This window comes from Heliangelus exortis, chromosome 7 (genome assembly GCF_036169615.1).
Source record: "Heliangelus exortis chromosome 7, bHelExo1.hap1, whole genome shotgun sequence".
NCBI lineage: Eukaryota > Metazoa > Chordata > Aves > Apodiformes > Trochilidae > Heliangelus > Heliangelus exortis.
This window is the reverse complement of record NC_092428.1, coordinates 34,701,113-34,716,061: the sequence shown is the minus strand read 5'-3', so window position 1 is coordinate 34,716,061 and position 14,949 is coordinate 34,701,113. Positions and strand designations below refer to the sequence as shown.

General features: G+C 41.9%; 1 protein-coding gene across 3 annotated transcripts in view; it reads right to left on the bottom strand.

Moving 5' to 3' along the window:
* Positions 1–14,949, bottom strand: part of INPP5A (inositol polyphosphate-5-phosphatase A) — a 157,875-nt gene that overhangs the window by 106,523 nt on the left and 36,403 nt on the right. For 2 of the 3 annotated variants that reach the window (XM_071749725.1, XM_071749724.1), the window contains exons 2-4: positions 14,646–14,683; positions 7,477–7,577; positions 6,063–6,150 (exon numbers count right to left, since the gene is read on the bottom strand). In XM_071749725.1, the coding sequence (XP_071605826.1) occupies positions 6,063–6,150; positions 7,477–7,577; positions 14,646–14,683 (227 nt within the window). Of the gene's footprint in view, positions 1–6,062; positions 6,151–7,476; positions 7,578–14,645; positions 14,688–14,949 lie in introns of all 3 variants that reach the window. The other variant, XM_071749726.1, reaches the window with a different exon arrangement.

Genomic DNA, 14,949 nt, shown 5'->3' with positions numbered 1-14,949 from the left:
CATAAACTTATCTTTTTTCAATTAAGAAGGATAAATATTAAAGCTAATGAACCCTGTGATGCAGGCTTCACAACGTTCCCGACCGTGTATTTCATCAAGAACCCGAAAAAAGTCAGGAGGCTGCAAGGGAAAGAGATGATGTGTTGCAAAAACAAGAGGAGGGAGGCTGCTGGACAAGGTGCAGAAGCAAGGGAGCCTCGCAGGTTCCCAGCAAGTGCAAATCCCAGCAAATCCAATCACTGAAAGACACTGCCACCCCGAGGCTTCGTCCGGCTCTGCAGCCCTTCCGTTTCCAGGTAAAATCCACATTTTTCTATTTCACTTTTTCTACCACATACAACTGTACAGAAGGCACCTCATCGCATGGCTAGAGATTTACTTCTGGTGAGCGTTTACGGGGAAGAAAAGCATATTTTTCAAATGGTTTTGTTTCTGATACTCTCACCCGGCCGTGGAATTAGCAGAAATAAAAAACAGTTCATCTTGAAGTACTCAGCACTAGCACAAACTGCAGTGCTCCTCACCACAGAACCTTGCCAGGAAGATGTTTGCTTGGCATGTCCCGGGGGCTCCCCGGGCAGCCCCTCCCAGCACTGCACAGACTCCCAGTTGCTTGAGGAACAAGGGAAAAATCCCAGTGAGCTTTCACATCGAGATTTGTTAAGAAGTTACCACTATTTTAAAATGTTTACATTAACGCATTTCTTAAAAAAACCAAACAAAATCAACACACAAAACCCCAAACCACAAACAAACCAAAAACCCAGCCCAACGCTGGAAATTAAATCCTGTTTCTCTAGCTTGGCATATTTTTCATTATAAAAAACAAATTCAGTACGAAATAAAATTCCGTGGAAAGGAGAGAAGGTGAAAAAATGTGTAAGGTGGAAAGAGTCTTGGGTAATTATTAGAAGAAAATTCAAAACACAGACTACAGGAAAGGACAAACCTGGCAAATAAGACTCCAAAGTCTCCCCCCGCTCATCCCCACCGATACACTGCTACAAATTCTAGACCACGACCACGACCAGCATACCAGCTGCACCACCGCTCCTGCTCTTTGCTTTCCCAGAACCCCAAAAGCTGCAATCATCTCAGACGGGGCCGCTGAGGACACCCTCGGTGTCTATCAAAACGTGCACCCACACCCCACTGGCCAGGCGTCTCTAGGAGTGCTCCCACCGCACAGAGGGGCAGCAGCCCCCAGACCCCTCTAGCCCAGGGGGGCTGCAGCCCGGCTTTCCCCAGCAGTGCTCCAGCCTGGTGCTCCAGCTCCCCCTCCTGGGGACAATCTGTCTTCCCGCAAAAAATGAAAATTCCTTAAAACTGTTAATGGAGAAAGGGGCTAAGAATAATCTGGACTCCCCCAATATTCAATTCAATTATGTCTCTCTTCCTAAATCATCTTTTTGATTTAACAAAACTCTAAACTGCCACAGCTAATAAGCTCGGAAGAATCAGTGTACACCATTCATTTCTGGGAACAGGCTGATATTTTCTGAGGCCCATTAATAACTGTGACAGGATTTATGTACAAGATAAATTCAATTCAATTTCCTTTTTCAATTAATGGCCAATTATTTGAACTCGGCTCAACAAAAAATATTACTCAAACATCATTAATCTAACAAAAATTAACTTGACTATTCTCTCAGTAATGAGCAGATATAATTTTAAGGTAAAATAACACACCTGAATAAAATGCTGCCTGTACTTTAGGACCACTGAAGACCTCCCACTTATGGTATCTCAGGTTATTATTATTAAGGATAAGGAGTTGAGCAAAGGTCTCTCCTAGATCCTACTGCAGGCCACCCAATATTTAGCTTTGGTTAAGAGATATTTTACATCTAAAAATCATAACCATTTTCTACACATTATGGCAATGCACACACACACATTTACTTAGTCCAAGAGAAAACCTCTGTGTTACTACACACTTCGAGCATTTCATTTTTTTTTTTTTTTTTTACAGTGCTTATCTTCACTTTGTCTTTACTGCTCCTGCCTGACCCATGTAACACCAGACTCTGAGCCAGCACTGCAGCTCCTGCTCCTGTCCTGCTCCCAGCCCAGCAATGGGATAGCCTGAGGAACGTGCAGATCCCCTACACAGCCCTAAGGACTTGTGACCCACCAGAGGTGCTGCAATGGCAGCCCCCAAGTGCTCTCCAGAGTCCCACTCCTCACGAGGCCTTTATGGAGCAATGTTTCTGCTGCCTTCAGCAAGACAAGCACCTCCATAACCCTACCACTGGCTGGGCAGTGCATGGGGGAAGAAAGCCTGTCAGAAAAAAAGGATTCTTCTCTGCTGTATATTCCATTAATAATCTTTATGTCCATTTCCTGGCTAGTTATTTAAGGGAAGTTGCATTTAAATCATTATCTCAAACCTTGAATGTTGGAGGAACACAGCCACATGTGCACAGCATCCTCTCTCGATTCAATTTTCTCATATTAACAGTGCAAAGTAACACCTGCAATTTACAGCGCTATCATTATTCAAACATTCTCCTGAAGTCAGAAGTGCTAGTTTCAAGAAGTATTTTTCTTTTCATTTTTTTCATTTGAAAAAATCTGCTATGCAATGCAATCAACTAAATACAATTCTATACATCCTTACTAGGGGGAGAAAGCTGAAACTTCAGAACATAAGATGTGGAGCCCAACAGCATTTTTGTCACTGCAAGGTTATCTATCAGGCTGAGCAAGCAGACAGGTAATTGAGGATTCTGTTTATTTTTTGAAAATAAACCTACCACCAGAAGTAAAGTGACCATCCTGCTGTGCAAATGCTTCCACAAGGCAGTGGAGTGCTGTAATGACTACACAATTCCTGATGTGCTCACTCCCATGAGCAGGTGGCAGCTTTGCTCTCAGAGATCTGGTTTGCTGGAAGTCCTCAGGGTCTGACTTAATGCGATAAAGATTTTCTCTCAGCCTACTGAAAACTCGTGTTCAACACAGCAGGTATGTTTTAAGATATGCATTCTGCCTTCATTGGAACAATGAACGAAAAAAAAAGAAAAAAGGCAAGCAAAGAAGCAAAAAAGCATCTGCTAAGCAATAGAAAACCTTAATTGAATATCCCAGAAATCAATAAATACAGGCACCAAACAAAACTAGCTGTGATCTAATTACAGTAAAAAAAAGGTCACTGATTATACTGAGATATTTTCATATAAAAATAATTATAGATTTGATGAAAACATCAACTTATTTCTGGCTGCTATTCAGCTTCAGTATGAATGCTGCTATTCCAGAATAAAAACCACCTTATTCACAATAAACTTAGGCTACCTGAGGAGTATCCACAGGTTCATCAAACACAACTTTTTCTGAGTAACTCTTCATATAGGGAAGCATCAAGATTTATAATTTACCCCTTACATGAAATATACCAAACACAGGAAAATTAACAAGCAAGTGCAAATGCTAGGACCTTGGGAAAAATCAAGACAACTGCAGAGATCTGCTTTGTTAAGAGTGAAGTCCATTGGGTCTACTCTGAAATAAACAAAACAATTTTACTGAGTTTCCCAGCTTTGACTTTTACCGATTTTGGTCTTCTTGTATCCTTCTTTCTTCACTAATTACACATCCTCCAGCAGAAATAAAGATCTACCTTCTTGTTTGAGTTTTACATAACAAAAAATAAATTATCATGTTTTTAAGCAGACATTTACAGGAGGCTGAGTTTTAAAAAGCATTGTCAACCTATATGGTCACCTGAAAATTTCTGGCTATCACACAGGTCAGTTTGTCCACACTAATTTGCTATCTGTATTTCCAGTCAGAACTGGAACAGCATCTGAACTGCCTGTTTAGTTAATCTGAAACTTCTGGGAAACCCTTGTTAGGTTTGCAAAGACTGTCACCCCAAACCTCATTCATAACTGTTGGGAGCTCTTAACTCCAATGCTGTCATCTTTCCAGAGCAGATAAGCATTAGCCCTAATGTAGCAGCTTTCTGCCAAGAGATTAATCTTCAGACCATTTTTAAATTTTATAGCACTGCACATCTCTGAAATGTGATATGGATTGCTCCATCCACATGTCTGCACGCTGCCCTGCACTCTCTGTGAAACCCCTGCTGACAAGGCTCTTGATGCTCACCTGAATTAAAGTCCTAGGTCATGAGTCACTGCCAAATCTTACTCTTCCTCTCACCCCTTCCCGTGGAGACTGCAAGGTGACCACCCCACCAGGTGCAGAGACCTACCACCAGCAGCATCCAACACATTCCCCCAGCTGCACTCACTGCCCATTCTACAGGCTGGGGCTTCATCTTGTGTCTTGTTTAATAAATTTAATAATAATTTTGAGTAGAAGAAATTCCCACACGGGACACGTGCTGACAATGCTTTCCCAGATCTCACTGTCAGTCCTAACACAGCCAAGCTGAGGAGATATGGGCAGCAAAATCTGATTTAGCTTTGCCAAGAAAAGCCTTACAGAAGAAGTGATGCCAAAACTGCTAGGAAAGGGGATATGAGAGCAGCAGGGGTAAAAGGCAAGCAAACTGCAACTGCTTGGACTTCCTAAATTCTAAAGAAAATAGCATTATACAACAATATATGTGATAAATGTTTATATTTCAAAGAAAGGGAGGTAATAGTGTAATAACTACAAAGCTACCATGTGCTGCCAATTTCATCCCTTAGAAGGGATGGAAAAAAGCCCACAGAAGTTAAAAAACTTTACAATCAAAGAGAACTAATGAGGAAACAGGGAGACGCATGACATTGTGCAAGCCAAACCACACTGGAGATAACACTAAAACTTTACCCTAAATGGACACACTGCAGCTGTGAAACCCCTGCTCATCCAGCACATCAGTTAGATGCACACAAGGAATGAACAAAGTAGCTGAAGAACTGCCAGTTTAAATCACATGTGTAAGAAGCTATTTCTATGAATCTCTGATTTGTGACCTACATATGAGGACTGTCAGCATTAAGTGCCAGAGGAGACCATCAGAAGTCAAAAGGTTAAGAAGCCTGATATAAAGGTACACACTCCCTCTTCCAGGTTTTCTGGCTTTGGTTCTAAGCCATTATTACTGACAATCTAACAGGGAGACTTTAAAATATTCCTCTAATACACTGCATTTTCTCTTTATAATAGTAATATAAAGCATAATTAAACAATCACTTGTCTTTTGAGTTTCTACTCTTTTCCACATTGAACTGAGTCAGCTCTAAAAGATTCTCATTGGTTGAAAGGAGTATCAGTCAGAGAAAACCCATCATTCTATGATTCACCTCTGTCTTTTCCTTACTCTTTTAGAATTCTGACACAAGAACTGGAAGTCAGAACACCCATGCTGCACTCTGCCTGTATGCAGGGACAAAAGCAGTATCTGTTTTACAGTTCCTCTCCCCTAGCTAATGCTGCTGTCCTGGAGAGAGGGGAGATGCCACTGATTCACCCTCAAGGGACTGCTCCTTCTTGTACAACCTGGCAAGCATCACCCAGAACTCCAGCAGACCTGTCCACGTGCTGTGCAGTCAGAGCAATAACCACACAATCACTTCTGCTCTGCACAAAAGCCAACTCCACACACATATACCTAGTATTAATTTTCATGCTCGTGGAAACCTGTACTCTGGTCCTCCTCACAACTTCACAGGCAAGTGAGCCTGTGAATCAGCTCTGGAGATTCCCAGCACAATCCCTGGACACTTGCCAAGCCCTGTCACCAGGTAATCATGCTCCAGGCCTGGCACAACCTCCAGCTGTCAGACAGTAAACATTTTCTTGAATGGAAGGTATTTCTGATCCATTAAGGTTAATTACTAGAGGGGAAAAAAAACCCTTAAATAATCATTTTAAGCAACAGAAAAGACCTTCTGTGTATTCTGATATTTCTGTTTTTTAAATTGATGTACTTCTGCAATACCAGCATTTACATGACCTACAAAGTCAACGTTCTTAATAAAGATGTAATCCTCATCATGACAGAAACAGCCCACACTCCCACGGCAACCAAAAACTTCAAACGGTTTAATGGAAGAAATTCACCATGGGTTGAACTAAACTGCTGAAACAGAGAAATTTACCGTAAAATGCTCCTGTGATTTATAGTTCTCATCCAGGTACACCCGAGCTCTGTTGTAGTCTTTCATCGCATCGCTTGATAACAATTCCCTAAAAGGGAAAGAAGAAATTGAAAATATAAATCTAAAGAGATGCATCAGCATCATTCTCTGTACCACCACCTCCCCAGCACCCCAGGGGACCACGGCAGCTTCCCTTTCAACATAAGCTATCAAGTTCCTGTGTGCCATTTGGACACAGCTGTGACAAACTCGACACTCTCAAGACCACAAAATTCCACAGAAACAGATTCGTGCTCAAGGCCCCTGGTGGTTGAATGAGCTCCGGTGCCACAAGACGTGCCCTTGGCGGGGCTCTGCCGCGCTGCCCCCCGCGAGCCCTGGCTCCCTGTCCCACGGAGGGACGGGCCCCGCCTGCCCTGCCCGTCGTGCCGGTCCCGGGGGTGCCGCGGGGGTCCCGGACAGTGCCCGGGAGTGGGCGGCCGCCTCTGCGGCACTGCATGCAGCCGGCAGGGGGCGCTGCCGCTCCGCGCGGGCCGAGCCCCTCGCCCTCTCAGGGACGTCTCAGGGGCTGAGGGGCGGCGGTACCGATACCCTCTGTCCCCCCCCTGCCGCTACCGGCTGCTCCTCGACAGGCACCGGCGAGACGTTCCCGTGGCCGAAAGGCGGCAGCTCCACGCCGCGGAGGGTGCCCGGCCCTGCTACCTCCGGAGCGGCGGGCGAGCGGGCCAGGGCGGCACACAATCGGGGATTGGGTTTCTGAGCCCTGTTTTTAAATGCTGCGTGTCCGCAAGGGGTTTATAGAGGTTATTTGATGCACGCAGGGGCTTTTAACAGAAGTGCGGCAGCACCAGGGGCTGAGAACTAACAACTCGATGCACCCTGCCTGAAGGCTCTGCCTCACCTACACAGAAACGCCTTTACCTCTTACCTCACCGCGCTCCGGCGCTGACAGCTCCGGCAGCATTCCTTCTGACTGCACTGCCACCACAGAACTAACTTTTGACCCTGATGACAGCACGAGTTGTGGCACATAACCTGTGCTTCAGAGGCTCCCACCGCACCGCCCTGAGCAGCTCCCGGCAGCCGGGGCAGGCGCTGCGATGGACCCTCCACCACCCCACCCCGCAGCGCTGAGCCTGGAGGTGCTTCCCAAGTGTCCGGTTATGGCACAGGGAGCTCAGCTCACACGATACTAAAGGGAGGTTAGATACTCCGTATCTCATCAGGACATGCCCAGAGGAAGCTTTTGTTACTATTCCTGATTTCTTAACTAATACAAAGCTTCAGCATTATGCACAGTCATATGACGTGACAACACTGATACATGTTTCAAACCTTATATACTTTACACATCTAAAGACTTCTGCTTCAAATTATATGTTAAATTTTAAGTTGTCACCTTCCAGGTACTTACTTAACAAACTTGTCCACGTGAGACATGGAAGCTTCATAGTTTTTTCCTCCAAATTCTTGACAGTGTAAAGCCATGAAGTGGGGCTTGTGTGCATGTACAACCTGAAACAGAGACAAACAACCATTTACAGATTTGTTCCTACAACTATTATCATACAATATAATTGACAAATCCAGGTGTGTTATTTCTGGAAGGAGGACTACCAGCTGTTGTCTGAGAAGTAACTGGTGGAACAGTAATAACCAATTAAGGGAAGCATCATTTGTTATGCACATAAAAGACTCATAATATACAACTATTAAATCAAATATTTTTACCTAGTATTTTCTTTTTTTAGGTACTATGAATTAGTACCTAGGGATTTCAATCAAATGTATATATAACCTCTTCCAACTCACCTCCAAGGGGATCTCACCCCATTGGAATGATCAAAACATCTTGTCTGAGAGTTATAAGACTTCAAACACTTGAATTAATTTTTAAAGTACCTTAAATACTAAACAGCACTAGAATGCAACTGGCATGCTAAAAACCCCTAAACATACGTTTTCTTTGGTCATGAACCAAATTACATATACAGTATTTATAAATTTGCTTCTGCATTAATCACACATTCAATGTTACTTTGTCCCAATAAATTTTCTGGCTGTTCACGATATTTAGCATTGCAAGCAACACGTCTAAAAAAATCTGTGTTGATTTTGAGCTTCTACAGTTTCTAGTTCATGTCTTATTATCTTGTGAATTAATGGACACAACCTCGAGCACTATTTCAATCTTTAGGAGGGTAGCAGTCTAAAATAACCAGGGGTGTGCTGGTGCAAGCAATCAGGCAAGTAACACATTAATGCTCTGGCACACGAGTTGCTTGTGCCCGGGTGGCACTTAGCAGTCCTGGCCAGCACAAAGGCCACCTTGTCCACAGGGCCAGAGGGAGAACTGCCCAGTTTCCATGAGCTGCTTTGACCAGAATAATAAACTGACTGGTCTCAGCAGGCTTTGGCACCGGCAGGATGGGGGCTCTCTGCAGCATCCCCCCATTTGTGTGTTGGGGCCGGGGGGCAGACAGGATGTGCAGGAGATGGGCACAACTGCTGAACAGTCCGAACAGCAACCCCAGATGGACAGCTCTCTGTCCATACTCACTGTTAGAGTTTTACTGCTGGTACCCTGCAACTCTGGAAAGGGACAGACAACAAACCATCGGAGTCTTGCTTTTAATTATGTACATCAATTGTGACTAACTGTGCTGTAAAAATGTCTTTAAAAAAAAAAGTTTATTTCAAACCACAACAGAAATTGTCACCTGATCTGATGACAGGGTACAAAATTCCTCATTCCAGACCAGGCAAATAGTCTTGTTAGAAAATCAAGCTCAAAGGCAATTAATTGAAGATCAGCAAAATGCAGCTTCTTTCCACTGAGCCAAAGCCAAAGGAACACAGCATGTTACTATTTACAGATCATGCAGTAAATTCAATAAATTACATCATTTCTAAGCTAAATAAGGTGAGACTTGCAAAAAGGGGGTAATAGCCACTGGTTCTCTTCTCCTCCTCAGCTTCTCCATCACTGAAACATCTTGACACCAGCCTGTTCCATGGAGCCTTTTGAGGCAAGCTACTGACAAATGCTACTATAGAAAGGAAGTAAATATTCCCTCTCACATACTAGAATGCACCTTTGTGGATATTTGTGCACTTCAGTTGGCTCATTCATGCCAGTTTTTGCCTAACTAAAGTTGATATGTAGCAACTTTGCTTTTTAAACACACCATCACCAATAAGGACTTGAGAATGAGCTGGGGCCCCATAGAAAGTTCAACTCAAAATAAAAAAAGATAAGCAGACTACAGAACAGATGGCAAAAAAAACCCAAACAAACCTTCAGCCCAAGACACTGTATCCAACTGTGACATGGACATGCTTTTCCTTTGATGTGAGTCTGATAAAATTATGAAAGCTTATGTTAATACTAGGTGATTTTATAGATTTACAAACTATTAAGAGAAAGCTTTGCAGAGAAAGTTTCTAAAGTATCATGTCCAAACATTGCACTGAACAGGACACATATCTAATGTGGCTTTGAACTACTACTACCAACATTCAAGATAAGTGTTTCCCTTTACAAAATGTCTAAATTTCTATTTTAATTTTCAGCAAGAACTGTTGAAGAACAGAAATTTAACAACCACACTAAGTTGTGGAAACCTAAGTCCAGGATGAATGTCTCTGCTTAAAGGTGACCACTGTGGTGGTGGGACAGGTACTGGGTGGGTTTCAGGGCACTCCAACAGAGGGGCAGACAGAAAGGTTGTGGTGCACACTGTCCTGCCCGCAGTGCCAGGAGGCTCTAACCACACTGTCATGGCTTGGGGTCAGCACAGCAGAACAGAAACCCATGTCCCCATACAGACACTCTTCTTCCTAAGAAGGTGCCTTGGGAGGTCACCTGCCAGCAGTCAGCAATCACAGACTTCATTAACAACAGACTAATAAAGCATCTTCACAAAGTTTAACTGGTTGGTTCATTTTCTTCACTAACTTAGAGATAAATATTAGCCAAACACAGGCTGTGAAGTCAAACATCATAAGAGTTCACTTGTGGTCCCTTGCAGGGACAACATGCAGTCCCAGCTCTCCACCCGCTTTATTACTCCAAATCAGTTTGGGTTTCCAAATCCTGATCTTATCTACTTGGATGGCTCCATGAAATTACCATAATAAGAAAACACTTATAACTATTTAATCTTGTAAAGCAAACATCCAACTCTGACTGCTTCAAAGCAATACATCCAGTAACCACTTACTGAGAACACAGCAAAAATGTGCTGGCACATCATGTTATTAATTTTAACTGCTGGAGCACTTTGCTTCATTAAGATCTCTTCTTACACAGCTAGTAAAACTAATAAACTGGTAAGGCGAAAGTAAAACAAATGGTTTCAAGTAGGATTCAGGCATGAGTTATGAAAGATGTGTAACAGTGAGCCTTGAACATGGAGTTTCTGACTTCAGAGACACTGAAGAATAACTTTCCTGTGCTATAGCAGCTGCAACAGAAAACCTTTCCAGATTCTGAACAGAAATGTAGAATGTGGTGGGTTGTTTTTTGTTGGTTTTTTTTTTTTGTTCCCATTCAAATCCTTGGAAGCTTGAAATCACAGCAGGTATAAAAAGAAAAAAAGAATTATACATGCCATTTTTTAATGAGGAAGCAGCACTGGCATAATAGCAGAGGCCTCTGTAGCATTCCTTGCACGTTAAACCATAAAAAAATACCTGAATATTAGTTACATCCTCTCATATAATAAATACCCTCCAACTAAGAGCTAATTGGCTATGCTTCATTACCTTTTACTAGTTTTCTACTGTTATGAAAGAACAAACAGTACACAATAACAAGTAATGAATACTTCCTTCAGAGCTGAAAACTCACAGTTGCCAAAGGTTATAGATCACATACACACTGATTATGTATCTGTAACAGCACAATGTTTTTACAAAGATGTGCATTATTCTCAATTTCTGGATACACAAAAATAGGGTAAAAGAAGCCATGGTCAGGTTTTTTTTGAACATGGGTAATTGAGCAAGATGCTCCAACACAGGTAAGTACAAATACAACACTCATGAAAAACAGAAAGTTAATCTCCTTCCTTCCATTCCTACAGTTTGCAGGCCACTTGGACATGGGACAAGTGAGTGGATAGGGTGGGGTGGAGGAGTGCAGCCCACTATGTCACAGGACATCTGGGTCCTGCAGAGAGCTCCTTCATCTTTGAGAGGGATCAAGACAAAAGAGGCAAAATATGAACTTCAGTTTCCTTACAATCTGTGAAATATGTCTATGTCAATTTAGCGTTTGTGGTCCTACAGCATTCAGACTATTTGCAATTTCTGTGAGTCTGAATAAGGCAAAGGTCCCCTGGGCAGCCAGAGCTGGGATTCCCCACCCAGACCCCCACAGGGAGTTTTTAGCTTCAAGAAGCACAGGCAGGCCTTGCTGTCCCTTCCTTGGGTTGTGGAGTCACATAAAAATCCACACACAGCCCAACCTGAGGAAAAAGCACCCATATGTAAAAAGCCCAAGATCCAAACCCATGGGGGTTGCTGGAGTCCATCAGAGCATTTAGGTTACTCACCCCTTCTAGTTAAACATACAGGATCAAGCCCACTTAAATAACTCATGAACTCATAACTTTGAGTGGCTCAGTTTTGTTGCTTGTTTTTTGTTTTTTCCTTCTTGCTTTGGGGTAATAAAAGAAACTTACATGCAGCAATACCAAGATGACTTCTAGCCTTCAGGTAAACTTTTAACTTCGGTATTACTACAAATAAAGGCTCCATATACTCTCAAACACATTAAGCAACATGGAAAATCGCATTAGGGAAAAAAACCCCAAAACAACAGCTCTCTGCCTTCATCTTTTAATCTAAAATGGCCATTTACCACAAATCCTACTCAAAAAGATTGTTACTAAAATTAGTTACAATTTTCAGTAGCTCCAGCTCCTAAACTCCTCCCACCCCAAACACTACACCCAATTCAGTTAAGAAAGTACAAGGGATGGGGAAGGAGGAAGTTAAAAGAAAACAAAACACTAAATAAATGCAGTCATTTCTGTGTGCCCCTATGGCTCTCCCTTGTAAACAGCTTCCTGGATGCTCTTGAAGCTTCTTTTTCCCCCATTTTGTTTTGTTTTCCCCTGCAAACTGAATAATAGCTCTGACCCTGGGTACTAGGCACTTTACACAAATGGGACAATAATCTGATTTGCATACCCTGTGGATACTCTACATTTGCATAAAAACTAGTTCAAACCATCTAATTTCTTGTTAAGCACTGAATTCCTCCCCTTTGAACACAAAATAATCCAAGCCACTACTCATACATACACCTGTTTTCACTCTCCTCCTAACATCCACCTTCCCTCCTCACTGAATTTTTACTGAAAAGAGGATGGGAGTCTAAACTAACATCTAAAACTGGAGTTACCAGTAATACTGGTACTACTAACGAGCACAGATTTTGCTGCTGGAAGAGGCACAGTGCTGCATGGAGTACGAGGCGAGGTGCAGGAAAGCCAAGCACCAAGAGCAGGTTGCTCATCTGATTTCAGAAGCCTTCTCTTACTCCTACAGCATCTCACTACTACAGCACTAGTAGAAATGCTGACCTTGTTTTTCCTACTACTGCTTTTTTACAAAAGCTGACTTGGTTCAAACCTTCTTGTTTACACACATATAATGAGAAAAAAAATTATCTATGGCTTATATTATAAGGAAAAGCATTAACAAAGCCCCCAAATGAACACCATGCATTCACCTATCAGGTCAAATGGAAAAAGGAGAGCAGAAAGGAGGAAAAGCTTCACCACAAATTTAGCAATGGGAAACAGGCAAGTTTCTGAGATCCAGGCCACCCTTTCCTCCTTGGAGCCTGTTGCCAGTGGCATGTCAAGGGCAGTCTATTCCAGTGCTATAGAACATGCATGGGCAAGGCTCCACCACCACCTCTCCCCCGAGGAGCACAACAACAGACAATAGCTATAAATATCCAGAATTGAGTTCAGTCAGACTCTTCCTTCATCTTGCTTTCTATTTCCCAGGGGTGGGGGGGATATAGCAAATAATAGTGAGCTGACAGAAAATTACCCAGCATTTGATATTTAGAGCAATTTTAAACTATAAAGTCAGATGTCACCCAAAATGTAGTTGGCACTTTTGCAAGACCAGAGGGAGACCAATGAATCCAAGGAAACCAGATTGGACACAACAGCATCTTTCAGCTATACCAACTGTGTTGCCAACACTAGCAATCAAGGGTATGCTACTTTATGGACTGCTACATTGTGTCATTAAAAACAATCCTGAAAATTCAAAATATTTTTTCCTGTTTGCATTTCTTGGAAAAATTGTTTAAACAAGCAGCATTAGATTGTCCGTTTTTCAAAAATCAGTGGCAAAAGTTAAAAAAAATTAGCATGTGACATTTGAATGTTATTAGTCCTCCATATGCTGCCATATTCTCAGAAATGCATAAAGCATATAATCAACAATAATATTGACTTGTATTCCCCTATCATAGCAATTAAAATCCCTTACTTTAACTAACTGAAACTTAAAAACAAGCCCACCCCTGCCCCCTGCCCAAGCTACTTCATTTATGTGTTCTTTGATATCAGTTCAAAGACAAATTTATGTTAGATGTAATTTCTAGAAATACTAAACTTAAAGGTGGCAATCGCTTCCTTTTTTTGTGGAGATTATTTTGTCTGCTTACAAAAGGACTTAATCCTCACAAGTTATGCAAGCTGTATTGACATAACTACATATGCAAATTGAATTCCTCAGAAGAATGGAAAAAAATTGTGGTCTGTGGTTTATCTGGGTTTCAAGTTTACAAAGAACTATTAAGAGTAATTTTCCAGTACTTTTGATGCACTTCAGTTTGTAGAGGCTTTCAACATGGCACACAGCATGCAAATCAAACCCATTCTGAAGTTGTACCTTTGCTAAGCTGCTACACAGCCTCCTAAGCAGGACAGTGCTGTGCCACTTTTGGCACAAGTGTATTAGTCTATTTCTTAAGGAGCTTTTTATCAAGTTTTATTCCACTTCCTACTATGTTTGGGAGCACAGCGTCAACAGCCATCCTGCTGCACAAGCTGCAGAAAGGAAGAAGGGCTCAAGGCTGTGGCAGGGCACTGCTCCCCCCAGCAGGCTGGGGACTGCCTGGCTGCCACCCACCACCAGCAGAAAGGGTAACTTTTCCACCATCACCCCATTCTGTCTTTTTTATTTTAATTTAAAAATACAGGTGAGTTTAAATGTTTTATTTTATTATATATATATTTATAAATTACTAAAATATATTTCTTACTCAGAAGAGTTAAAAGACCATTTCATGTGAAACTAAAGCCATATTTACAAAATGTCAAACCTTTTAAAAGGCAGAGGACTGTCAATGAGAACAACTTATGTTTATACATTGAACTTTCATACTTGTTACTTGTAAATCCAGAATGATATGTACTTTTTAGGACTGCTTTTGACTATAAAATACTTGCTGACATCAGCTTTACAAAGCAACTGTTTTTCACATTATTTATTAAGCCAATAAGCTAATGGGCATAGAACTCCATGAGAAAGCAAGTTTTGCCTTACCTGATAAAATTCCCGAAGCCAATTCTTCTGTAAATTTTCTGGCTGAAAAACAAAATACAAAAACTAATTAAGAATAAAAGGAATGAATTTTTATAACAACATGCCAATACTATTGCAATCCTCAGAGCATTCAAGCAGAGAGGTTTTTATACAGTTAAACAAAGGAGTACAAACTTGAGGATGTCCTTGAGTTCCACTGGACAGATTTTTCTCAGATTTTTCCCTAAAACGGCACATTTTGCCTAGGACTTCAAAACATTCACAACACTCCTACACATGCATGATTATCAAGCAATTATATCAA